Source organism: Capricornis sumatraensis, chromosome 2 (genome assembly GCF_032405125.1).
Source record: "Capricornis sumatraensis isolate serow.1 chromosome 2, serow.2, whole genome shotgun sequence".
Taxonomy (NCBI): Eukaryota; Metazoa; Chordata; class Mammalia; order Artiodactyla; family Bovidae; genus Capricornis; species Capricornis sumatraensis.
Genome location: NC_091070.1, coordinates 37,856,372 through 37,883,575, shown reverse-complemented (window position 1 = coordinate 37,883,575; position 27,204 = coordinate 37,856,372). Strand labels below are relative to the sequence as shown.

Here is a 27,204-nt window from a genome sequence, read left to right as displayed (position 1 = left end):
GAGCTCCGGCGCCCCCCGCCGCCCCGGGCTTCGGAACTTGTGGGCTCTGTCGGGCTCCCTTTAATTTATAATGTGCTTCGTTTCCCACAGAATGAGGAGGGACGCGCCGCAGTGCCACTGGGAACTGGCTTTCGAGTGAAGTAGGAGTCGCCGGCCGTCCGCCTGCACCCAGCCGCTCGGCGCCGCGGCCGCTCAGCCAGTGCTATGGCCGGATCCGGCGCGTGGAAGCGCCTCAAATCAATGCTGAGGAAGGATGATGCGCCGCTGTTCTTAAATGACACCAGCGCCTTTGACTTCTCGGACGAGGTGGTCGACGAGGGGCTTTCTCGGTTTAACAAACTTCGAGTTGTGGTGGCCGACGATGGTTCCGAAGCCCCGGAAAGGCCTGCTAACGGGGCGCACTCGGCCCTCCAGGCCGACGATGACTCCTTGCTGGACCAGGACTTACCTTTGGCCAACAGTCAGCTGAGTTTGAAGGCGGACCCCTGTGACAACTGCAGCAAGCAGAGAGAGTTGTTGAAGCAGAGAAAGGTGAAAACCAGATTGACCATTGCTGCCGTTCTTTACTTGCTTTTCATGATTGGAGAGCTTGTAGGTGAGTTGTGTTGCCAACTCACTTCCCACTTACCTTGCCTACTGCTTTGGGGTTTAAACTTGCTTTTTAGGAAGCTTGTTATTTATCAAGATACTGATCTGGTGATGTGCCGAGGCCTCACAAACTGCAGATCAGCCTAGGTACAAAAGTTATCTTTGCAGGCATGGGTGCATTTGGTGACTTTCCAAAGCTAACTTTTGACATTTTCTAGTTCTCTGAACACCATGTCATCTACTGAAAAGTTAAGGACATTTTCTTCATTATATATCATGTAACTTCCTGTTTCAGAAAAAAAAATCTGATAAAACACTAGGTTAATTTTTGCAACGTTTAAAATAGTAAATTATTCTAAAATTACTTAGAAAAATAACATTTTACTATGTGAAGGGACCTTACTGAACACCTGCTCCACCTTTTTTAAGAGTTCTGAGGGCACAGAGGTTAAATAGATTATGAGGACACTTAAGTAAGTGAAGATCTACCATCCCATTGTCTTGATTTTTTTTCCCTCTGCATTGAATTTAGTGGTTGTTTACTATTTTCTTCTGTATTTATATCCAGGAAATTTGCATAGGTAAATACTACTAACTAACCTCAAAGTTTTTCATTTTAAGGAGGATCTGAAAGTCAGACGTCTTCCCCAGATTTTATGAATTTGGCTTTTTCACTTTTTAATTATTCAAGTAATGCAGTTTTACTATAAAATACATTCTCCATTTAGAGATTAATTTCAGAGTCACATAAGTATAACTGCTAACTTCTCTAAGTGATCGTTGATAAAGTGACATTAAAGAAAGGAGATTATTCTCTTGTGTTCTCCTTTTTTATATTTTTCCACACCCTGGGGCTTCTGGGATCTTAGTTCCTGGACCAGGGACTGAACTTCTGAGGTAATCCAAACCACTGGACTGCCAGGGAATTCCCTCCTGTGTTCTCTTAATGAAGAACCATGATGAGAACAGAGAAAGCCATCTGGATTTAAGATGCTGGCTGGGGGTTATGTGCAGAAAAATTATGTACATTTCCTAAGTCGTTTCATACCACTCCTCCCCAGTGCTCACTTCACCCATGCTAACCTTCTTTCTCCCTTTGACTCACAAAGCTCTTTTCCTGCCCATAACACCTTCAAACTGACTGGCCCCTCTACACCAGTGGCTTTCAAACTTTTTTGATCTCACTGTAGTAAGATACACGCTTAACATAGTGACCTATGTAGGCATGCATGCATACATATGTAAGTATGTTCAGACACATACACATATGTATAAATATATGTATAATTAAAACAAAAGTTGCATGTCATGTGATGTGTTGTGTTTTTTCAATTATGGTCCAGCCTATAATTGATTTCATGGTCTATGAATGGGTCACAGCCCACAATTTGAAAAACACAACTTTGTATGGACCGCCTTTTCCCAAAACATTCTAGGATGACTTCTTGTAATTATGTCTCATCTCAAAAGATACCTCTTAGAGACCTTTCTGACTGCCTGTAGGTCCTTTCTCCCCTGTTCCTTCCCCCACTTTAAAAGCCCTCAGACTGTCTTGCTTGTATATTCACTTGTTTAGTATCAGTGTCCACTGAAATATAAGCTCAGTTACCAGCACACAGCACAATGACTAGCAAAGAGTATACATTCAATAAATTTTTGTTTAATTAATAATTACTGTTTGAGAATTATAAATGTTTACACTGTAAAGAAAGGAGTAGAAGCTGAGATCAGATAAGGTATGCTCTCAGACTGAGTCAATGATGCCCAAATTCACAGGAATATGGAGTCATTCAGTTAATATTTAATATTTGAAGTTAAATCACATTTAATCAAAATTTCCCCCTTAAAATTAGAGTTTACACCTATTAAAAATTACTAGGATATAATTGCCCTGACATTTTTTAAGTCTCTTACTTGGTAAATGATGTTTTGCGAAAGCTACAATAAGCATTTCTTTTCAAATACTAACTTGATTTTGAAGTATGAAAATCTTGTCAAACACTGTAGAGGTGCTAGTACTTAGAACAGACATTAACAATATTATTCAGAATGTTACACAGAATGAAATTGTAAACAGTAGAGCATTTATTACAATGTGTCAAAAGCACTTAGAAATAAAACATCTTATGTAGAAAGTATGGAGTAATTTTTAAAATGAAATAATTTAAAAATCTGAAAGAGGAGACTTGATTTTGAATCTTGGGTTTGCCCTGAGATGTTAGGAAAGGTCAGTTCTTTCCATTCAGCAAGTATTTCTTGGTATACTTACTATGTACCAGGCAGTGTGCTGTGGTGTTCCAGATATACAATGGAGAACAAAACTATTATGATCCCTACTATCTAAAACACTTAATCTAATGTTTGGAGGACATTATGTCCTCCTGTAATGGAGGACACAGATGTTAAACATGCAAGTAAATTTAAAATGCAAGTGGTTTTTAAGTACTGTGAAGAAAAAGAACAAGATACTATAGGACATAGTAATCAGTAGGACATGGTTTATGTATTAGCCAGATACAGTTAAACCAAAAAAAGAATATTAGGAGTTATTTAAGAAAAAGGAATGGAGGAGGACCTTTTTTGCAAGCAAAGAGAACAGCAAGTTCAAAAGTCCTAAAACCATCAGTTCTTTACGAGGACCTAAAAAGACCAGTTGGCCAGAATATAGTGAGAGGGAAAGAGGTAGGGGCCCAGATCAAGTAGGTCCTGACAGACCATTTTATTTATTTTTTTAAAATTTTTTTTAATTTTTACTTTACTTTACAATACTGTATTGGTTTTGCCATACATTGACATGAATCCACCACGGGTGTACATGCGATCCCAAACATGAACCCCCCTCCCATCTCCCTCCCCACAACATCCCTCTGGGTCATCCCCGTGCACCAGCCCCAAGCATGCTGTATCCTGCATCGGACATAGACTGGCGATTCGATTCTTACATGATAGTATACATGTTTCAATGCCATTCTCCCAAATCATCCCACCCTCTCCCTCTCCCTCTGAGTCCAAAAGTCCGCTATACACATCTGTGTCTTTTTTGCTCTGACAGACCATTTTAAATGAGTCTGTTCTTTAATTCTAAGTACAATGGGGAGCCAGTGATGGCTTCTGAGTAGAGACTGACATGATAGGATTTACTTTTTTAAAAGATAACTCTGACTCTTATTTGGAGAGTGGATTGGCTGGTACAAGAGCAGAAGCAAGTATATTTTCACAGAAGTCCCAGTAGGAAGTGATTATGACTTGAAATAGAGTGGATGGAGAAAAATACACTGATTGAGAAACATTCTAGAGGTAACTGTGGCAAAATGGCTAATGAGTTGAACGTGAGAGTTGATGGGAGAGCAATATCAGGAATGATTGTGAAATTTTGTACCTAACCTGCTGAGTATATGGAAATGTGTATCATTTATGAAGCAGGGAAGGGAGAAAATACAGAAGAGGATTTAAGCATGGGCTCAAGGGTTTTAGACATGTTAAGTATTACATGTATGTGAAATAGCCATGTAAAAATGTCTAGTGACCTATTATATGTTAAGTCTGTCATTCAGAAGGGAGGTCAAGGTAGATGCCATAGGAACAGGAAAAATTATCTTGAGAACCCAAGTCTTGAGGAACTACAACTTTAGAAGTCAGGCAGAAGGCAAACAAGTATTCCAGAACTGAAGAAAAGAGTATTTCAAATTGGAAATAAATAAGTTAAAGCTGCTGAGAGGCCCAACGAGATGAGAACTAAAATATGCTTTGAATTTAGTAACAGTTACTGACTGCTCTAACAGCTGCATGGGAGTGAAAAAGATATATGTGGATATATATATATATACACACACACATATATATACATATATCCTAATACATATATGGAATATATATATATATATTATTTCCACACAGATGGGGAAAACTGGAAAGGAGACAATAGCAACACAGACTAGAACGGAATCATGTAAAAGACGTAACTATATTAATAGGCCCAAGAAAGCCAATTCCTAAACAAGCAGTGGGGAAAACCAAGACCCAATCCAGTTTATGCTAGTGCATCAGAAACACCTAGATAACTTGTTAAAACACAAATTGCTGGACCAGAGTTCCTAATTAAGTAGTTTCGGGGTAGAATTTTCTAACAAGTTCCCAGGAGATGCTGATGCTGCTGATCCTGAGTACTACAATTGAGAACTGCACTAGAGAATACTAAGCAGGACTAGAATTGGTTGCATCAGGTACCCCTCTAAGTGGGTAAAGAGGAAGGCTAAAATAAGGAAAGTTTATGAAAATGTGTTTAAGAGCCAGTCAGATATAATAGTATAATAATAGAATAAGTATCCATAGAGATAAAATGAGATCATGAATCTATGAAACAAGAATAGGCTATTCTTAAAAAGAAATTCAGAGTAGAAAAAAATATTTTGAATAATAAAAACATTAAAATATTTTTTAACTCCAAACAAATTAGATGGTGAATTAAGATAGTCTCTTACAGAATAGAGCAGAGAGATAGAAGATCATGGGGGAAGAAAGGCAAGAAAACTAGTATATGAGTTCAAGTTCCAAATAATAGGGGCTTGGGGAATAGAGAAAGCATAAGAAAGAAATCATCAGCAACATAGTTTAAGAAATTTCCCAAGAACTGACGGGTATATAATTACAGACAGAGTCAATAAAAGCCCAAATTGGATGAAAATAATACCACACCGAGGTACGTCACTGTAAAATTTCAGACTTATTTATTGCTTCAGGCAACTGGTGTGTTCAACAACTGTCTCTGATTGTTTTCGACAAACATTCACTGTGGTTTGCACCAGGGCCAAGTTCCAAGTCAAGTCAAATAAAAAGAACCTTACAAGTATAGTCTCTGAGGGAATCACCAAACAGGTCAAATAATGACAATTTCCTGGCGGTGGGGCTTTTAATGACCTCTAACTCCATCCAGGATGTCTCTGGTGTCTCAGATGGTAAAGAATCTGCCTGCAATGCAGGAGACCCAGGTTCAATCCCCAGGAGAAGAAAATGGCAACCCACTCCAGTATTCTTCCCTGGAGAATCCCATGGACAGAGGAGCCTGGCTGGCTACAGTTCATGGAGTCACAAAGGATGAGACACAACTGAGGGACCAGCACTTTCACTTTCAACTCCATCCTGTTCCCTACAGTGGCTGCCAGGCTGAGGTTTTCACTGTGCTCACTGCTTGTTAGTTTCCAAGGCTACCATGGAATTGAAGAGGGAGAGACTGGGTATAAACAAGTTAAAATGCCACAGAGCTACTGAGATTCTTATCAAGGTTGAGCCTTTTCCTTGAATAAATGCTACCTTTATCAGCCTTTGTTTAATTAATGTGCATAGTTTTCAGAAAGCTGGTTTGAACCATTTTTGCCCGTGTTCCATGCCTTGTATGGAGGAGATGATTTTCAGAGGTCCTTACTCTGCTTTCTTTGGTGGTGATCACCACATGTGGCTCTTTAGGCTAACTAAAATAAATTCAGTCCCTTAGTTGCTCTAGCCATATTTCAAATGCTCAAAAGCCACATGTGACTAGCGGCTACTCCACTGGCCAGCGCTGATAAAATATTTCCATTATCTCAGTTTTATTGGACAGTGTGGCTTTAAAGTATTATCCTCGTTTTATAGATGAGTAAATTGAAGCTCAAAAATGAGTAAGTAACTTGCTCAAAGTCTCAGATTTCAAAGTCCTGGAAGCCTGGCATGTTGCAGTCCATGGGGTTGCAAAGAGTTGGACACAACCCAGCAACTGAACTAAACTGATGGTATTAACCACCAAGCAATATTTTCTCTCAGTGATTTCCAGCTTTTTCATGTCAGGGAAAACATATAAAAATGGTATTTGTATAGACAACACTGGGATAAATGGATGTGTCTATAAGATCATCAGCCCCACTTCTGCTGCTCTTGGCTCTGCACACCCATCTCAAGAAAGGGGAATCAACAGCTCAGCACATTTTAAGTGTCACAACATCCTGATCATGAAGTTCTGCAGTACACTATAACAGTAATTCTCATAGTGTGGTTTCAAAACCAGAAGCATCAATGGCGACCTAGGAACATGTTCAGTTCATTTCAGTCACTCAGTTGTGTCCAACTCTTTCCCACCCCATGAATTGCAGCACGCCAGGCCTCCCTGTCCATCACCATCTCCCAGAGTTCACTCAGATTCACGTCCATCAAGTCAGTGATGCCATCCAGCCATCTCATCCTCGGTCGTCCCCTTTTCCTCCTGCCCCCAATCCCTCCCAGCATCAGAGTCTTTTCCAATGAGTCAACTCTGCACATGAGGTTGCCAAAGTACTGGAGTTTCAGCTTTAGCATCATGCCTTCCAAAGAAATCCCAGAGTTGATCGCCTTCAGAATAGACTGGTTGGATCTCCTTGCAGTTCAAGGGACTCTCAAGAGTCTTCTCCAACACCACAGTTCAAAAGCATCAATTCTTCAGTGCTCAGCCTTCTTCACAGTCCAACTCTCACATCCATACATGACCACAGGAAAAACCATAGCCTTGACTAGACGGACCTTAGTCGGCAAAGTAATGTCTCTGTTTTTCAATATGTTTTTCAATATGCTATCTAGGTTGGTCATAACTTTTCTTCCAAGGAGTAAGCGTCTTTTAATTTCATGGCTGCAATCACCATCTGCAGTGATTTTGGAGCCCCCAAAAATAAAGTCTGACACTGTTTCCACTGTTTCCCCATCTGTTTCCCATGAAGTGATGGGACTGGATGCCATGATCTTCGTTTTCTGAATGTTGAGCTCTAAGCCAACTTTTTCACTCTCCACTTTCACTTTCATCAAGAGGCTTTTTAGTTCCTCTTCACTTTCTGCCATAAGGGTGGTGTCATCTGCATATGTGAGGTTATTGATAGTTCTCCCAGCAATCTTGATTCCAGTTTGTGTTTCTTCCAGTCCAGCATTTCTCATGAAGTACTCTGCATAGAAGTTAAATAAGAAGGGTGACAATATACAGCCTTGATGTACTCCTTTTCCTATTTGAAACCAGTCTGTTGTTCCATGTCCAGTTCTAACTGTTGCTTCCTGACTGCATACAGATTTCTCAAGAGGCAGGTCAGGTGGTCTGGTATTCCCATCTCTTTCAGAATTTTCCACAGTTTATTGTGGTCCACACAGTCAAAGGCTTTGGCATAGTCAATAAAGCAGAAATAGATGTTTTTCTGGAACTCTCTTGCTTTTTCCATGATCCAGCGGTTGTTGGCAATTTGATCTCTGGTTCCTCTGCCTTTTCTAAAACCAGCTTGAACATCAGGGAGTTCACGGTTCATGTATTGCTGAAGCCTGGCTTGGAGAATTTTGAGCATTACTTTACTAGCATGTGAGATGAGTGCAATTGTGCAGTAGTTTGAGCATTCTTTGGCATTGCCTTTCTTTGGGATTGGAATGAAAACTGACCTTTTCCAATCCTGTGGCCACTGCTGAGTTTTCCAAATTTGCTGGCATATTGAGTACAGCATTTTCACAACATCATCGTTCAGGATTTGAAATAGTTCAACTGGAATTCTATCATCTCCACTAGCTTTGTTCATAGTGATGCTTTCTAAGGCCCACTTGACTTCACATTCCAGGATGTCTGGCTCTAGATGAGTGATCACACCATCGTGATTATCTGGGCTGTGAAGATCTTTTTTGTACAGTTCTTCTGTGTATGGATGTGAGAGTTGGACTGTGAAGAAGGCTGAGCGAGATCCAACCAGTCCATTCTGAAGGAGATCAACCCTGGGATTTCTTTGGAAGGAATGATGCTAAAGCTGAAACTCCAGTATTTTAGCCACCTCATGCAAAGAGTTGACTCATTGGAAAAGACTCTGATGCTGGGAGGGACTGAGGGCAGGAGGAGAAGGGGATGACAGAGGATGAGATGGCTGGATGGCATCACGGACTCGATGGATGTGAGTCTGAGTGAACTCCAGGAGTTGGTGATGGACAGGGAGGCCTGGCGTGCTGCGATTCATGGGGTCACAAAGAGTTGGACACGACTGAGCGACTGAACTGAACTGAACTACTCGCAAAAAAGCAGGTAGAGAAAAACTGCCAAAGTATGAGAATCTTTTATTGATTAGCCAAAATTAAGAAAAGCCTCCCTGAGAGATGAAATTCGGTCTGCCAGAAGTGAATTTTCACAATGAATTTTGAAATAAATCCCTGGTGGCAAGATTTCTTCCTTGAATGCAAACAGAACTCAGATTTTAAGAACATTATTTTTAATGCTAAAATATTTGGGGATGAAAATATTAAAGCTTTTCAAACTATTACCAGGGTATTGATAATTAGGAGATTTTTACATTTTTTAAAAACAATAAATAACATTATAATTGAAATCCAAATGCACAAAATTTAGCCACATTTCTGCTTGATCCCTTAGCATTGACTTGTAGAAGTAATAGATAAAATGCACACGTTTCTAAAAAATATTCCTGACCTAAATTATTCAAACACTTTTCAGAAATATCTTTCTGACCCAAGTTAGCCTCACCACAAAGACCTTCTTACAGAAACTTCCCAAGAAGTGGGCATGAATATTTTAAAAGGCTTCCTAATATTAGTTGAAAATGGTACTTCTTGTTATTTATTCTAAAAGAGTTTGATTGCAAATTAAGTTGAACATGTTAGAAATGTAAATTCTCAGGCCTCATCCAGATCTACTAAATTAGAAATTCTGGGAGTGGGGTCAAGAAGTCTGTAGTTTAACAAACCTTCCAGGTAACTGTGATATACATACAAGGTTGAAAACTCTGTATAATAAAAATTTATTCTCTGAATGGTGATAGGAAAATTGGTTGACCATAATGGAACTAAATAATAATAATAAATAGTGTGCATATATTATGTATATATATATATAATAAATATATTTTTATATACAGACACAGACATACACACCCAAATATATGAAATATATACATTATTATTATTTACTGGAAAACCAGTACAGAAGAATTGTATTCTAAATGACATCTTTTATCCCTCTATTAGGAGACACTGCTATTTATATCTAAGAGAATTAGTTATTTTTTATCTTTTGTTTTGAACTATTGAATATCTTATGAATTTCTTTAGTTTATGTTCAAACCCTCCCAAATTAGTGAATTCCTACCTTTTGTTCAGCTTTATTATAATATTTGGATATGGTGGTTATTAAGTTCACTAACACACTTAGCAGTAAAGAATATGACCCAGGTGTGATCCCTGGGTCATGAAGATCCCCTGAAGCAGGACATGGCAACCCACCCTAGGACTCTTGCCTAGAGAATCCAATGGACAGAAAAGCCTGGCAGGCTGCAGTCGATAGGGTCGCACAGAGTTGGAATCAACTGAAGCAACTAAGTGGCAGCAGCAGAATTAGTAGGTTGAGTAAAAGCTGAAGTGCTAAAACATAAAACTTATCTTGTGTTAGCCCCCCTTTAGTGCCTCTTAACTTTTTTAAGGTCATTGATTCCTCAGAGAATCTGTTTCTAGAAATGGACAGTCTCACCAGAAAAACATATATGCACAGTTAATGTTTTACATAAAATTTCAGGATACTTTGACTTAATTGTAATAGGATAAGTATTTAGTTAACTTTAGTTTTAAGTTCATGTTTTGTGGAATATTGTATATTTGGGGTTTGATTGCTTATGTTTGTTATTTTAATTAACTTATTCCTTCTTTCCTATCACCCTTACTCTAAGGTGGATACATTGCAAATAGCCTAGCAATCATGACTGATGCACTTCATATGTTAACTGACCTAAGTGCCATCATATTGACCCTGCTTGCTTTGTGGCTGTCTTCAAAATCACCAACCAAAAGGTTCACTTTTGGATTTCATCGCTTAGGTAAGTAGTTGGGCATTTCTTTCTTTATAACATTTTATAGTAAAATCACAATGAACTATATAACCTTTGATTAACTAAAGTCTTTCTGGTGATAGCCTGTTAGAACAAAGCAAATGAAAATAGAAAAATAGGAACACCTCCAAATGCATTATGTGTTATGCATTGGCTTAGGAAATAAAGCTATTCAGATATATATCTTCCAGGGTACATTCAGATATATATCTTCCAGGGTACATTCAGTTCATTCAGCTAAATAGCTTACACATGTAAAATTACATGATAATCAGGTACTTCGCTGGCAGTCCAGTGGTTCGAACTCTGTGCTTCCACTGCAGGGGGCACAGGTTTGATCCCTGGTCAGGGAACTGACCTGCATGCCATGGCACAGCCAAAAGAAAAAAATTATATGATGATCATTAATCTTCAAATGTTGTTCCCTGTGTCCTGAAGATGTTAACAGAAAAAAAGTTTACCTTCAGTTTACTGAACCAAGCAGAACTATATATATGTATTTAATTCATCAATGAGTGTTAACTTCTTTCTTTCACCTCAGGCTTTCTAATCAAAGCTACTGTCGTCCAGGTTTGGGGCACTACTGTAATTTGTATAACATACTGTATTGCTGACCTTCACTGTGGCCATTAACTGTAAATACAGCAAAGATTCTCTGCTTGACCAAACCTCCTGAATCATCTCCCAAGCCCATATGTGTTCTTTCTTGTAAACTCTAGTTTTAGCAAGAACCTTGCCAAGCCAATTTAACAGAAACCCCATTCTCAATATTCGATGGGTTATCCCCAGGTGATGTCTCATCGCCCTGGTTTTCAATAAGACTTCCTATACCAATCTTTAATAAAGTCTTTAATAAAGTCTTCTTTAATAAAGTCTTCTTTACTATGGTTTAACAAGTGTCATTGAATTTTCTTCTTTAACAATGCACACATATTTTATTTTCCTATTTTGAATAAATATTCAATTAAAAGAAGTTAAAATCATATATTGTTATCCACACAACTCTTCTTCTTGCTTGTTTTTTTAAATTTTTACTTATTTTTAAAATACATATAGAACAGTCAGTTGAATGTGAAGTGCCATATGACCAATTTTTGCATTTGCTTAGAACCTAAAAATTGACATTTAAGTAGCTTCAGCAAAACTGGTCTTAAAGAACCAGAATTAACATCTTTTGTAGAGACATTGACACTTTGGGCTAATATATTAATCAGTATCTCCCCTTCTTTGTTACTTTTTAGCTTAATCTTAACATGTAGGTCTCATATAATTGAATAGTTGAGTCTTCTGGTGTAAAACTTGACGTTGTACATGAATGGCTGTATTCCAAGTAGCTATCCAGGTCATAACTTAGGGAAATTATCTGGCATCCCCGTATCTCAGCATCCTTGGCTGCTGTACAAGAGAGGTAAAGCCCTGAATGAGGTCTTTCTGTTATTTGTTAAGCCAATGCATAACACATAATGCATTTGGATGTGTTCCTAAAAAAACTCCCACTGCTAACTGACACATTATACATCCATTTGTTTACTGATTGCCTTGGGGTTTGTAAACAGCTTTAAAATTATTCTCAAACTTTAATCTTTGTGTGATGTAAACTCTTGCAATTTAAGATCAGAACTCAAACACAGCATCATGGAATGGGGATTTTTATTTTCTAAAGAGAATATATTCATTTTAGATTGTAGATCCCTTGCAATTCTAATGAAAACAGTGGAATTCTCCTCTAGAAACATGCAGTAACATAGAAGGTTCTACAAATGATAAATTAAGAACACATAATCATGGAAATTCTGTTAAATGTCAAAGAAGTATTTATTATTTATTTGGTTGTAGATTACAAGCACTATGGAAAGATGAAAGAAAAAAGAACTGACTGGTTCTATTGTATTTCTGTATATTTCTATAGAAAGTCAAATTTTTCCCTTTACTTAAAAGTACTAGTTCAAGATGGTGGACTAGAAATCAGCATTTGAGACGGGAAATACATTTCAACAGGAAATGCAGAGTACCAAAACAACAAAGAAAAGCAAATGGTTGGGTAATCAATAAACAGGAAATTTCTGGAAGTCAGAAAGTAGATGGGAGTAGGTTGAAGAAAGAAACAAGCCAAGGAACAGCAGCCTAGAGTACGTTTGGGCAGGAACTGGATCAGCCTAATGGAACTCCAAAGAAGACTCAGGGACAGAAATGGCAGAAGTGAGAAAGAGGGCTTAAACAAGACTAACTGAATGGCTATAAATGGGAAACTGCTGCTACTAGTCAGTCCACTATGTCCCTACTTTCTGCCCATCCCCACCTCCCCTCAGGCAGTCTGCATTTCTCTCCGTGTGAACACCAAATAGTTCTTCCAGAAAGAAACTGAGCCAAATGTTTGGAGAAAGCCGAGGCTTTTAGTGTGAATGTTGATGCTCCAAAATAAATATTTTTCATCCTAGAATTCAGGGTTCTGCAGCCTTAGAGTTTGGGTCCCCACATACTCACGCTAAAAGTAATACACTTGTCTTAGTCTGCCCTGCTCTATACCCCTTATTCATACCTATTTAAAATAGTTATATATTATCCTTCCAGCATTTACTTTTTGCATAGTCCTGTCCTTCTACCCAAAATGTGAACAGACCAAGAATCTTTTAGGAAGTGAGAAAAACCAGCAGCATGAAAGAAAGTTTTAAAAAAAAAAACAAAACTAATAAAAATTTGTCCTACCTGAAAAAGAGGTGACTTAAGAAACAGAGGAAAATGTTTTAAATTACCTTATTAATACTCAGTATAGTAAAACAGTAAAATATTTTGAAAAAAAATATAGAAAAAGCTCTCTGAAATTGAAATATTACAAAAAATGTTTTCAATAGGACTAGAAAATATAATCAAGACAGTCCTCCATAAAGACAAATGCCATATGATAATATTTATAGATGAGAGCTAAAATATGATATAAATCAACCCATCTATGAAACAAACAGACTCACAGATATAGAGAACAGATTTGTAGTTGCCAAAGGGGATGAGGGAGTCGGGGGTGGGTAGGGGAGAGACAGAATGGGAGTTTGGGATTAGCAAAGGCAAACTATTATATAATAGGGTGAATAAACAAGATTCTACTCTATAGCACAGGGAATGACACTCAATATCCTATGAGAAACTATAATAGAAAAGAATATTAACAAGAATATATATAATTGAGTCACTTTGCAGAAGAAATTTACAAACATTGTAAATCAACTACAGTAAAAATTTTAAACAATAGTAAAAAAGAAAAAAAGTCTCCCAGAATACAGAACAAAAATAAAAACAGGAAGAAGTTTAAAACTATAAAAGAATGATCTGGAAAGTCTGAAGTATACTATTAAAAACCTCAGAAAAAGAGACTTAAAAAATAAAAAGGAGTGACTGCTTCAGGATTATAGAGTTTCTTTTTGGGGCTGATGAGCATGTTCTGGAATTAATGGTACTTGTTGCACAACCTGTGCATATACGAAAACCCACTGAATTGTCCACTTCAAAATTGTTAAAGTGGTAAATTTTGTTATTTGAATTTTATCTAAATTTAAGGAAGAGGATTGTTGTGATACAGATAGGTGAGTATTTTCCAGAGCTAAGGGGGGAATCACACCCTCACACTGGAAGGGCCTCTTGAGATCTTTTTCTTCTTTGTATTCCAAAATCTTACAAGGATATATATAGATAAGAACTCATTTCACTTATTCTGCTCTTTGAAGTAATGAAAGAAAAACTTATGATGATCTGAGGAGGATTAAAAAGGCGACAAAGGTATGTAGAACTGAACAAAGCTATAAACTGAAGCAGTGGCTGTCCTCACGTGCTATAAAATTACACAGCTTCACAAGTAATCTAAGTTCTCTAGGGGAGGGTATGTTTACGTTGGACGCGTTTAGAGAGCATGCCTCTTAATAACCTCTCAACTACCAAGACTTGGGGATTCAGGTCCTAAAGAACGGTTCGGAAGGAGTTCCCCCTGAGAAACTTCTGGTTGGTTACTGTGCTGTTGAATTTTGTTTTGCTTTGATGGCAGGGGTGATAGGAGTTGGATTTTTCTTTGTTGTTTTACTTTGTATATATGTAAAACTGTCACAGAAGTAAAAAATTAATTTTTAAAAGAAAAGATTTACTCAGAGAAGCCTTGCTTTCATCCTGTCCCCTCCAACCCATCCTTCTGCCCTACTCCTAATTAGCAACCATTTTAATTACTTTCTGTCCGACCTTCTAGCATTTCCTTTTGAAAGTATAAGAAAAAAAAAATATGTATGTATGTTCATATGTATCTCCTCATGACCCTTTCTTATGCAAAGGCAGCATACTGGAGGTGTATGTCTATGGAGAAGGGTTAGATATTAGTATCATACCCTAAATTTATTTCTTTTTGTTTTCTCGTAACACTTTATACATGTCTAATAGCATTTATCACATTTTTATAGATATTTTTATGAGACAGTGTCTCCTTCTAGACCATGAATTAAGTAGGGACAAGAACATAAAATACGAAAGTCTATGGCTCTGGCTCTAATAAGTGCTGTATAAGGTATCATTAATCAGATTGTTACATAGTCAAAGCTGAGTAAATATGGATATGAAAACTGAAACAGATAATCTAGTGATCCTTAAATCATTTGTTTTCAAAGTTAAACCGACTTCCAAACTGAGAGTAGGAGAATTTTTTAAATTTTGGGACAAAACTGTTTGGGACTTGAAAGCATTTATCTATAATTCTGAATCGGTTTATACTCACAAACTCTAAAAATTTATTTGGTAAGTAACATAGCTGAGTTGTGTAGCCTGGCTTATAGGTCCTTCAGACTAATTAAGAAACTAGTCAGAAGGGAATTTCTTCTCCTTATCTTAGTCAGGGGCTGATCCCACATCTGAGATCTGCTCTTTCACTAGCTGTATGACCTTTGGGAGAATGACTTAACTATGGGTTTCTACTGTAAAATAGAGATGATAGTACTTTTATTGCAGAATTGTAAAAAAAAAAAAAAAAGACATAGTTAAGGTAGTATAAGTTCCTAACATGATACCTGGCACAGAGTAAATTCTCACTAAAAGTTAGTGTCAGCCTTCTTTTCCTTCCTTCTTCTGCCAGTTTATCATCTTATCCAGACTTTTCTTATCTCTCAAAATGCTCCATGCTTCAAAACCGCCTGCTTCCCCCCACCGCAATCAAAATTCTTATTTTCTTAGCAAAACTATCTCAGCCAGGTAGTAGGAGAAAAGTAACATGATTCACCCTCATGATTAACAGTTTTTAAAGATGTGCTTTGTAACTTAGGTCTTTAGTAACATTTGGGGCAGTATAACAAAGTTTCTTTTAGCAAAAATCGTTCTCAGTCAAGGCCAGAGAGGTAGTTTCTGATCTGAGGGGTAAGCCCAACTGGCTGTTGCAGGAGTCAGTTCCATTCTGTTGGTGCTTTCTTTCCTTCATGTGAACTCACAGACTGTATAAAATCATTCAGGTTTTTCTTTTCCTTTTTCTTTTTTTTCTTTCTTTCTTACATTTCAGTGAGTTACAATGGCAGCTCTTTTGTGAGAAGATATGTGAGTTATTTTTAAATGCCTGGATTTATTTGACTGTGGATATGCCATCTTATTCTGGATGTTAATAAAACTTAGAACTTCATGAAGCCACGCTGTAGAAGAAATCCCACAAATCCTTAAGAGGAATAGCATTATGTCTCAGGGGACATGCTATTCCAAAGTAGTGGGGGAGCTTTCTGCTTTTATCCTTCTCTGTGGATTATGAATGTAGTTGACTTTATTTATTTGGCTTTTCTTCCAGTTCTTGGGCTGAAGAGTCTGCAAGAATTAGATAAAGATAGTGACCATGTGGAAGGACTGTAATAAGCAGAGTTGTCTGTATTTGGAATGAAAAGCAAGATTAACTTTGGTAATGCAGATCTCAGCCTAGGTTAACTGTGAAGTGACAGTGCAGGAGTCTTTTGTAGCAGTGTGCCATTCTACTGAGCAGAGACCTTGCAGACCTAACTAGATGATGGTTGTCCTGAGGTAGGTATATGCTTATAATGCTAATTCTACATAGTTTATTTTTCCCCTGATACTTACTAAAGGAACAGAAAGTATTCAGCTAAAAAAATTTCTTCCCCTATACATGCAGCCAAAAAAAAAAGAAAAGAAACCCATCTCTTCTCCCTGGTGATTCATTTCAACTACTTCCTCCCACCCCTGACAAGAGTTATGCCTATTTGTCATGTTCACATCTTAAGCGCTAATTTATATCACACGAACATATTAGGGGAAAGTATAGGTACATGCTAAAAATGGGAGTTTTTACGGAGACAGGTATAAGACATCAGTCAACACTGGATAGCCAAAAGTCGACTTGCGAGCACTGGGCACTGTGGGTGTCGGGGAGAGGGAGTGGTACGAAGGCAGAAAACAGGAGGTGATTTAGAGTAGGAAGTGAGAGGATCCAAAGATACAGACTTTGCAGTTTAGCTTTCCTGGTGGCAACTGTGGGCCCCTGAAATCCTATGTGATGTCTTTGTCCTGAGTTCATCCTCACCTGCGGATGAGATGAAATAAAAATACTAGTTTGGAAGTCCTAGGCAAATCCAGTACAGCCCACTGCTTTTCCTTCTTTTTCCTTCCTATCTGCTTTTAGAAGAACGTAGAAAAGAAAAATAGCATACAACGAAATGGAAGAGACTGTATCTCCACTCTCCTTCCCTATTCTTTTTTATAGGCCTCTGAAACCTGAACTTCAGATGTTTGCTATTTAAGTTTGAGTCAGTAGAGAGACAATATGTATGCCTGAAGGGAAATATACATTATTGGCATCATAGCAAAGATAACGGTTATGACAGGCCAGTACATCTGGGCAGCACTCATAAAAAAGCAAATATGCTTGGGTTGAGTGTGGTTTACATAGTTGAAGAAGATTGTTACTCATTCACTGAATAGGTGCTCAAAAGTTCCTGTTGAATGAGTAATATTATAGGGTGGGGAAACACAATAAATATATACACAAGCACAACATAATCATAAATTGTATTAAATGTTGTAAAGAGAAAGAATAAGGTAGTATGATGGAGAATAACTGAGGATATCAGAGAAGGACTCAGTATTTTTCATATGAATCTTGAAAACCTCTAGTTTTGGCAATTTATTTGCATGTGCTGTCAGTCACCCAGTTGTATCCAACTCTTTTGAGACTCCGTGGACTGCGACCAGCAAGGCTCCTCTGTTCATGGAATTTTCCAAGCAAGAATACTGGAGTGGGTTGCCATTTCCTACTCCAGGGGATCTTCCTGACCCAGGGATCAACCTGCATCTCTTGTATCTCCTACATTGGCAGATGGGTTTGTTACCACTGTACCAACAGGGAAACCCTTTGGCAATTTACAGATGTGTTAAAATGTACAATAAACATTTTTAATTTATTATTACTATCAAAACTTGATAATCATCTGTATTTTGTTCCATTTAATTTTTGCTCTTACTATTTATTAGCTTTTTGAATCAAAACTGTTTATCCTCTGTATGTGAAATTTAGGGTATATTTTGGTCTTTGTTAGATCATTGATCATAATAAGCATTTGTGTTTCAGCTGAATGAAATGACCCAAGAGAGTGTTACAAAATACATATTCATTCATCTTACTCCATCCTCCAATGCTACCATTCAGCCAAGTAGAGTGATACAACTATTTGTGTGTAGAATAAAGTAGCAAATTATGTTAGAACTACTGTAAAATAGGTTTTCTAGAATTTCCATAAAAATCTCTTTCAAGAGTTTACTTATGCTAAATTTCCATTTTGTCAAGTTTATCTAAGATGAATAGGATAGTAACTTTCACAAAAACTAGGGTTTCAATTGTGAAAGTTCCTGAGTCTCCTTTAGAAAATGAAAAATCCATATGTTGTATACTCCTTTCATCTTGGAAAACTTTAATGTATGTTATGTGACCAAATACCAACCCAGGGCAACAGAGCAAGAATGAGAAGATTGGAGCAAGTCATAATTTGGTTGTTGATTGAAAGCTTCCTTCTCTCTCAAATGTGGGAGAAAACAATATCTTGCCTGCATTTATCTGCATTCCATCGTATTTAAAATACTATGAAAAAATTTTAATAATTAGGTCTATTCATGATATTTCACCAAAGTTTAATTTATTCACAGTGAAAGAACTTTTTGTTCATTTTATCAGAATGATCATACGTCTACTATTAGAAATTTCAGTTATATATGTTTCCTGTGCCTTATACTTCTCAATTATAAATCTCAGCCCGAAAAATATACTCAAAATTTAGTTTCTTTTTTGCATTTATCAGTGCTCTGTTTAGAAAACATTTTGACAGATCATTAGAATAAAAAAATAACAGATGAATTCTTTCCTTTTCACCAGGGAAACTAAATATGAGGCACATTCCTATTAATTACTGAATAAGCCACATCTTTGGTAACAGTATCCTATATATGTCATTTTGGGAATTTCTAGGAATCAGCTGAATTCCATTACTCTTAACTATGGGCAGGCATTAGGGTCCTTTGTGCTGCTCATGTGGGTGAAAGCTGTGTGGTGGAAAACTGAGTTTTCGGATGCAAGGGCCTCGGGCCTTCTCAGGTGGGAATCCTCCTTCTCAAGAACATTATGCTTTAGTTTGACTTTCATTTTACTTTATTTTGAATATGGTTTTGCCTTGTCTGAAAGTTCACAAACGGTAATTCTCAGTGTTTAGGAAAATGATCACTGAGATGTGGGTATTGCCACATTTTAACTTGCTTGCAAGCTCTCTTGCTCTCTCCAGATAACAGTGTCTGAAATATTGCATGGGACATACTTATATGCAAAAATTGGTTGTTTATCTGAAATGCAGATTTAACTGGGCATCCAGTATTTTATCTGGAAGACCTCCTAGGGTCACAATATATCTTATCATCCAAAAGACAAAGACACTTTTGAGAGTGAAATGGGACACTGTTAGTAATTATGACAGGATAACAGGCATAAATTGGGGCTATCTGGGAAAACAGGAAAGTATGGCCAACCTAATTGCAAGGTGTTTTGAAAGAATTTTTAATTACTGATTTTAGATCTTCATAAGCAATCACCTCTCTATGTCATTAACTTGTATAACTGTTAATCTTTACAAAATGTACTGCTTTATAATTTCATGTTAAAAATTTGATTTGGGTACCCTTAAAACTATGGTATCCTAACTGTTAGCTAGCTTCAATCTGGACACATGATTAAAGTTCTTTTTTTTTTTTTTTTCCTGGAAGAGCTTGAGAAGGATTGGTATTTTTTAAATACCAATATTAAAGAGGGTTAAAGTTCTATTTCTTCATGAGTAAAATGAGGAGCCAACCACTAGTACCTGAGATTTTACAGTTCAAAATTTTTTATTCTTTCTTTCTTTATATATATATATTTTGCCATCAGTGATTATAATTTAACAAGAAATTCTATATGTTTTCAGTCTTATACTTGGCTTAATTCTTTTCTTTTAACCTATTCTTGTTTTTCGGGATTTAGTAAATAACCTATTGTTCATATTTAGCTTAACCTTCTTAATTGTATATATACACTTTTATCTTTCCTTACTCAGCCTAACTAACTTCATTCTACAGATCCATCCATAAATACGTGAGTACATACTACATGCCAGCCTTTCTGCTGAGTGCTACAGTAAATGTGACCTGGAATGTAAAGTAGTCATATCCTTAAGGGGCTTAGAGCCTAGACTTGATATAGTAGTCTCTCCCTATCTTTGTGTATTTCAGTTGGTTTTTTCTCTATCTTTCTTATTGCAGTGTCTCCTTTAAAGTATGATAATTAGTATGTCAGGAATAGGTAAATCATAGTTTTAAATAGGGGTTGTTATGTTTTTTGTCTTATTCTAACATCTGTTGATCCACAGAATTTCAGAGTTTTGGCTACATTAATGAGATGTCTTTGGGGAAACAGCTTATTTTACTGCTAGATAGTTTTCTGTGTTGCAGTTTATGAGGTGGAATAAAAGTGTATCAAAGTCCAATATACTGGAACTGCCTGGGACCTTTGAGCAATAAGTTGACCCAGATAACAATTTTCCAGGTTGTTTTAACTTATAACACTTAAAGGTTTAATATTTGATTTCTTAAGAAAAATTTTATATATTTTCTTTCTGTTATTGTTCTGAGTGTCAACACTAGTTTTATATAATAATTATTTTTAAATGTACTTTACATTGCCCTATTTTAATAATTTTAAGAAGATATAAAATGATTTCTACTTCTTACTCACATGGTGGAAAGCATATATAGTGGAACATTATCCCTGTCTCCTAGCCACCCATTTCCTTCACAATCTGTTTTTATCAGTATTTTGTATAGTCTTCCAGAGTTTGCATGTACAGATCATTATTATATATTCTCTTTCTTTTGGCACAAATGCTAACATATCATGTATACTGTTGTGTACTTTTCTTTTTTCACATAGATGATTCCTTATTAAAACATTAAGAGCTCAATGCTTTTTTTCAGCTGCATAATATTCCATGCTATAAGGCTCCTACTAATCACTTCTTTTATTGTTTTCACTTGTTTGCTATTATATGTAATATTTGATAAATAGATTCTTAACATACCTCATTTTGTACATGTGCAGCTTGTCAATCTTTTCTTGTGATTATCAATTTGCCTGATTTTTTTTCTTTTTATTTATTTGTTTAAATATTTATTTATTTGGCTGAGTCAAGTCTTTGTTGTTACATGCAGAATCTCTCACTGTGGCACACAAACTCTCTAGTTGTGGTGCATGGGCTCAGTAGTTGTGGCATGTGGGCTAAGTAGTTGTGGTGCATGGGCTAAGTAGTTGTGGCGTGTGGTCTCAGTAGTTGTGGTGCGTGGGCTCAGTAGTTGTGGCGCGTGAGTTAAGTAGCTGTGGCGTGTGGTCTCAGTAGTTGTGGTGCGTGGGCTCAGTAGTTGTGTGTAGAGTTAGTTGCTCCAAGGCATGTGCGGTCTTAGTTCCCCATCTAGAGATCGAATCCATGTCCCCCTGGATTGCAAGGTGGATTCTTAACCACTGGATCACCAGAGTAGTCCCTTTTTTTCCCCTTTTTAAAAAAATATAAATAAACCAACAAGGACCTACTGTATAGCACAGGGAACTGCACTCAGTATTTTCTTATGCTGGGGCTTCCCCAGTGGCTCAGAGGTAGAGGGTCTGCCTGCAGTGCAGGAGACAGAGGTTTGATCTCTGGGTCGGAAGATCCCCTGGAGGAGGGCATGGCAACCCACTCCAGTATTCTTGCCAGGAGAATCCCGTAGACAGAAGAATCTGGCAGGTTATGGTCACAAAGAGTTAGACACAACTGAAGTGTTGGACACAACTAAAGTGACTGAGCATAAGAGAAGAAAATCTGAAGAAGATATATATATATACACACTGTACTGAACAACTGAAACTAACATGATATTGTAAATCAATTATACTTCAATTAAAAATACCTATATATATGACTATGGCTTCCCATTATGTATATACCATAATTTATCCATTAAGTTCCTGGGCATTTAAGATGTCTCCAGATCTTTTTTTATACTACAGGCTAAGCTACAGGAGAAAATTTTGTAGATGTCTTTGTATACATCTATGGATGTGTTTCTATTGGATAGATTTTTAGAATTAAGGAATATATGCATTTTAAAATTTTATTAGTTTTACTAACTGCTCTCCAAAAGATAGTTTTATTTTATGCTTCTATCAGTATATCTTTGCTAACTATGGCTGTTAAACTTTTTAACATTTGCCAACTTAGTAAGGGGAAAAAGGAATTATTTGAATTTCTTGTATTATGGTTGATTTTGATATCTGTTTCTTTTCTGTATATTACTATTTGTGTCCTTTACCCATTTTTCTTATGGGTTGTTTGCTTTTTTATTGATTTGTAAGTATATCATCTATGGAGAAGTTAGTCTGTAATCAAGTATGTTACAAATTCTTTCTCAGTTTTTTTCCTTTTGTTTATAAATATACATAATTTGACCCTAAAGAGATAAGAAGGAGGTGGGGAGTGGTGGGAATGAATTAATAGAAGATCCAAAGCAAACAACTAAACAATTTTTTAAATAAGAAAAATAACATGACAAAAATAATATAATGCCTTTATCTCCTTAGAGGGAAGAAGATGTAAATTAGAGACTGCACAGTATTTAGTATGTATGAAGTATAATAACCATTCTACAAATATATTTATTTTATTTTTCCTTCCAGAGGTTCTGTCAGCTATGATTAGTGTGCTGCTGGTGTATATACTTATGGGGTTCCTCCTCTATGAAGCTGTCCAAAGAACTATCCACATGAAATATGAAATAAATGGAGATATAATGCTCATTACTGCAGCTATTGGAGTTGCAGTTAATGTGATGTAAGCTGTATTTTTTAAAATTTTTAATAACTTTATTTTTTAAAGCAGTATTAGGTTCACTGCAAGCACTTCTCATATGTACACTATCCCAGCACATGCATAGCCTCCCCCATTATCAACATCCCCCACCAGAGTGGCACACTTGTTATTAATACAGGCCATGAGCTCTACACTGACATGTCATTACTGCACAGAATCCATAGTTTACATGAGGTTTCACTCTTGGTGTTAAACTCATTCTATGAGTTTGGACAAATTTATAATGACACTATCTACCATTATAGTATCACACTCTATATTGTGTTCACATTAATATTTTCAAGTACTGTGAACTTAGCGACTATTGTGTATGCATTCAATAATGTGCAGTGATATTTTAATATATTTTGAAGTTTTATAGTACATTAACTTTTCTGCTAAATGTTAATAAAATGCTGTTGTGGAATTATATAAGTTTCTCATGGGTTTGCTCAGGTATACTGAAGTTTGACTAACAATCAGGAATTTAAGTAGGACAAAGTTTTTAAAATAACTTTTATAGTATTTTTATTTTAATAAGTTTTTCTAACTACCAACTTTTTTCCTAAAAACTACAAAATCTTTAATACTTACTTAATCGTTTGGACCAGGGTTCTGTAAACTTTTTCTGTAAAAGGACCAGATAATAAATATGTTAGTCTTTGAGAGCCTCTTTTACATATACTCAGCTCTACTGCTATAAAACAGAAGCACCCACATTTAGTATGTAAACAAATGAGCATGGCTGTGTTCCAATAAAACTTTATTTGCAAAAGAAAAAGAAAAAAATGTATAAAACAGGAAGTGAGCCAACTATGGTCTACAGACCCTAGTTTGCCAGTCCCTGTGCTAATGGCCTCCATTCATACTTAGAATAAAATCAAAACATTTTACCATAGCCATTTTGTTAGATCCTGTGTACCTCTCCAGCTCACCTCCTAGCATCTTGGTCACTTTATTCTAGCCACAGTGGCTGTCTTACTTTTAAGAGCACATTTTCAGCCTAGGGCCTTTGCCCTGGTGGTCCTTCTGCCTGGAACACTCTTCCACCACTACTTGCTTCCTGACTTCATTGAAGTCTCTACTCGGAATCCTAGTGAGGCCTTTTCTCATCACTCCCCATCACTCTCCATCTCCTTGCCATGCTTTACTTTTTTCTTCAAAGCATTCACATTGTCAACCAGTACATTATGTATTTATTTGTTAATTCTCTGCCCTCTCTACTGGAACATGAGTTCCATGGGGATATGTCTGCCTTACCACTATTTTGACCCCAACACCTAGAACAGTACCTGATACATAATAGGTGTTCAGATATTAATTAAATGAATGAGCTTCATGTTGCCTCATTAGTACCTGATTAGTAACAAATATTTTAATCAATAATATTAGAAAGAATAATAATCTTTTCTTTTATTCTTAACAGAATGGGGTTTCTGTTGAACCAATCTGGTCACCATCATGCCCATTCCCACTCCCTGCCCTCAAATTCTCCTACCACAGGTCCCAAATGTGGACCCAACCAAGGGCAGGATAGCCTGGCAGTGAGAGCTGCATTTGTACATGCATTGGGGGATCTGGTACAGAGTGTTGGTGTGCTAATAGCTGCATACATCATACGATTCAAGGTAACATAATCACTAATTCTTCTATTTTGAAATATTATTTAATTTCAACATTAAAAATGACTGAACTTCCCTGGCAGTCCAGTGGTGAAGACTCTGCTTCTAATGCAGGGGGCATGGGTGTAATCCCTTTTTGGGGAACTAAGATTTCACATGCTGTGCGGCTTGGCCAAAACAAAAAACAAAACTAAACTAAAAGTCACGATTATCTTTTATCGGTATGCTAGACACCAATGCCAGTCCTATTCACTTTGCGTTATGCAAACATACCTGAACTATCAGTATCGCTCTTATACTAGCACTAGTCAGAATAGTATCACCTCAAGGAATAACTTATCTATTGGTTTTGGTAGTGCTTTCACTGAAAAACTCAATTTTAAGCTTTAACACTCAACTACTAGGTACTGGAATATATACCGCAATGAAAATTCAGAGATCTGAGTTCTAGTGTTGGCTCTGGCTGTAATGCTTTGATCTTAAGCAAGTCCCCCAGCTCTAAACTTGAGTTCTCTCCACTTTAATACGAGGGGCTTAGACCAGATGGATAGCTGCTGAAACTCCTTTCGATTCTGATGGTCTGTGGCTTGTGGGTGAAAGATTTAGAGGAGGCACAGAGGAAAACAGTGGAACAAATGGCTAAGCTTCTGGAAACGGGTCTCACAAAGAACAGTAGACATTGCTCGACTGGCAATATCCAAGTTTTAAAGATATGCTCCAGTCCTGCTAAAGAAGGGACAGAGTATGCCTTGTTTTGCTTTTCAGACTTGTTTTATATCTGTTTGTATTTAATCACACAATTTTGATTTGTCTCTTTTCAGCCAGAATACAGGATTGCTGATCCCATCTGTACATATGTGTTTTCATTACTTGTGGCTTTTACAACCTTTCGAATCATATGGGACACAGTAGTGATAATTCTAGAAGGTAAGCTGTCTGGTATCCCCATTGTGAGTTAATTATTTCCCTAAATCAGATTGGGGCTGTTGGCGGGAGGGATTCTCTAGGGTAGGAGTCATGTCTTTCTTTTTACCAATACTTATTAGTCTATAATACCACCTTACATGAAAAAACATACAAGAGTCAATGCACTCTCCCATCTATTACCCATTTGATCTTTGTAATAGCCAAGAAAAGTAGGCAAGGCAAACATTATTATCCCCATTTACCAACAACAAAACTGTGGCACAGTGGGGTAACATAACTTCATTAAGGTCATGCTGCTAATAAACTGTGGAGCCAGGACAAGAATGCAACTCATGATTCTTAATGTAGTTATGTTTAGTAATTCATGTATTAAGTCTGTAGTTCCCATTTAACTTGCTATCCAATTTCTAACATTCCTGCCTTACTAAATATAAGCATGTAACCATGAGTTCTCAAAAGTAGGTTTATCATCATTGTATGTTCCTTTTTCTTTTTTGTCTATCCTAGCTTATTTATTAAAATATTCTGATTTGGTTGACATTTCTTTTTCGTGAGCATTTTTTTAAGTATTTATTAACCTCTCGTGTATATCCTGCTATATATATATGCATAGTTTATCTTAAAGTTTTAATATAATTTAAAGTATTAATTTAAACTGAATTAGGTAAACCCATTTGGTTTCTTTTCTTAAAAAATGTCATATTAGTAATATATAACTTTTTTCTTAAAATAGCCTTTATTTATAAACGATCCATTCTGAATAGGTGTACCAAGCCATTTGAACGTAGACTATATCAAAGAAGCTTTGATGAAAATAGAAGATGTACATTCAGTGGAAGATTTAAATATCTGGTCTCTCACTTCAGGAAAACCTACTGCCATAGTACACATACAGCTAAGTACGTTGCTGACGGTAAATGCTGGGGTTGGTGGACTTCTATCTTTGGAATTAAACAACTGTCCGTAGGAGTAAATAGGAAGACTTTTCTGCTAGAAAGATTTATTTTAAGGGAAGGGTGAAGCTCTTCAAAAGGTGAGTTGCAAGTCAATATAATGATAGCAGAGCAATCATTTTCTCTTTGATGAGATATTACAGATTGATTTTTTGCCTTCAGATTAAAGGCATAAAGTATATTTACCATGTTTTTTCTGTATAGAAAAAGCTAGACTCTATGTTTTTATTTAAACATTTCACAGATTGATGCTTTCTTTTTTATCAAAATAATACACGCTTATGACTTTTTAAAAAAGACTACAAAAGATGAAAGCCTAGTAATTGATGCCTAGTGTTCTTTCTCTATGCAAGAGTGGACCAGAGAAATTGGAATAAGAAGAAGTCGTTCTGGCTTTGTGAACTGAAACACTTCTCTAACAGAATAGCTTCAAGAGGGTAGAACTCACACTAATAAAAACATGTACACAGAATAGTATGATTGTCCTTTTGCCCTTTATCTTGTTCACTAATATGTAACAGTGTGCAGTGAATAGTAATGATATTTTCTTGATATTGCAGTTCCTGGAAGTTCATCTAAATGGGAGGAAGTACAGTCCAAAGCAAAGCATTTATTATTGAACACGTTTGGCATGTATAAATGTACTATTCAGCTTCAGAGTTACAGGCAAGAAGTGGAAAGAACTTGTGCAAACTGTCAGAGTCCCAGTTCCTAACTGTGTATGTATGAGAGACTGCTGCCTTATATATCCTGCAGTCACAGATGTGAGAGCAATAAATGCACACCTGAGTGAGGAATGGAATCCCTGACAGCTGTGTCACTATCAAGCACCAGTCTCTCAAAACAGACACTCCAGCCT

The 27,204-nt window shown here is 36.7% G+C and overlaps 1 protein-coding gene across 1 annotated transcript; it reads left to right on the top strand.

Annotated features, from left to right (window-relative positions):
• The first annotated feature begins 204 nt into the window (after positions 1 to 204).
• Positions 205 to 27,060, top strand: SLC30A4 (solute carrier family 30 member 4). The gene is made up of 7 exons (XM_068966110.1): positions 205 to 595; positions 10,281 to 10,427; positions 22,672 to 22,825; positions 24,270 to 24,471; positions 25,287 to 25,392; positions 26,157 to 26,291; positions 26,906 to 27,060. The coding sequence occupies exons 1-7, from the start codon at positions 205 to 207 to the stop codon at positions 27,058 to 27,060; spliced, it is 1,290 nt and encodes a 429-aa protein (XP_068822211.1).
• The last annotated feature ends 144 nt before the right edge of the window (positions 27,061 to 27,204 follow it).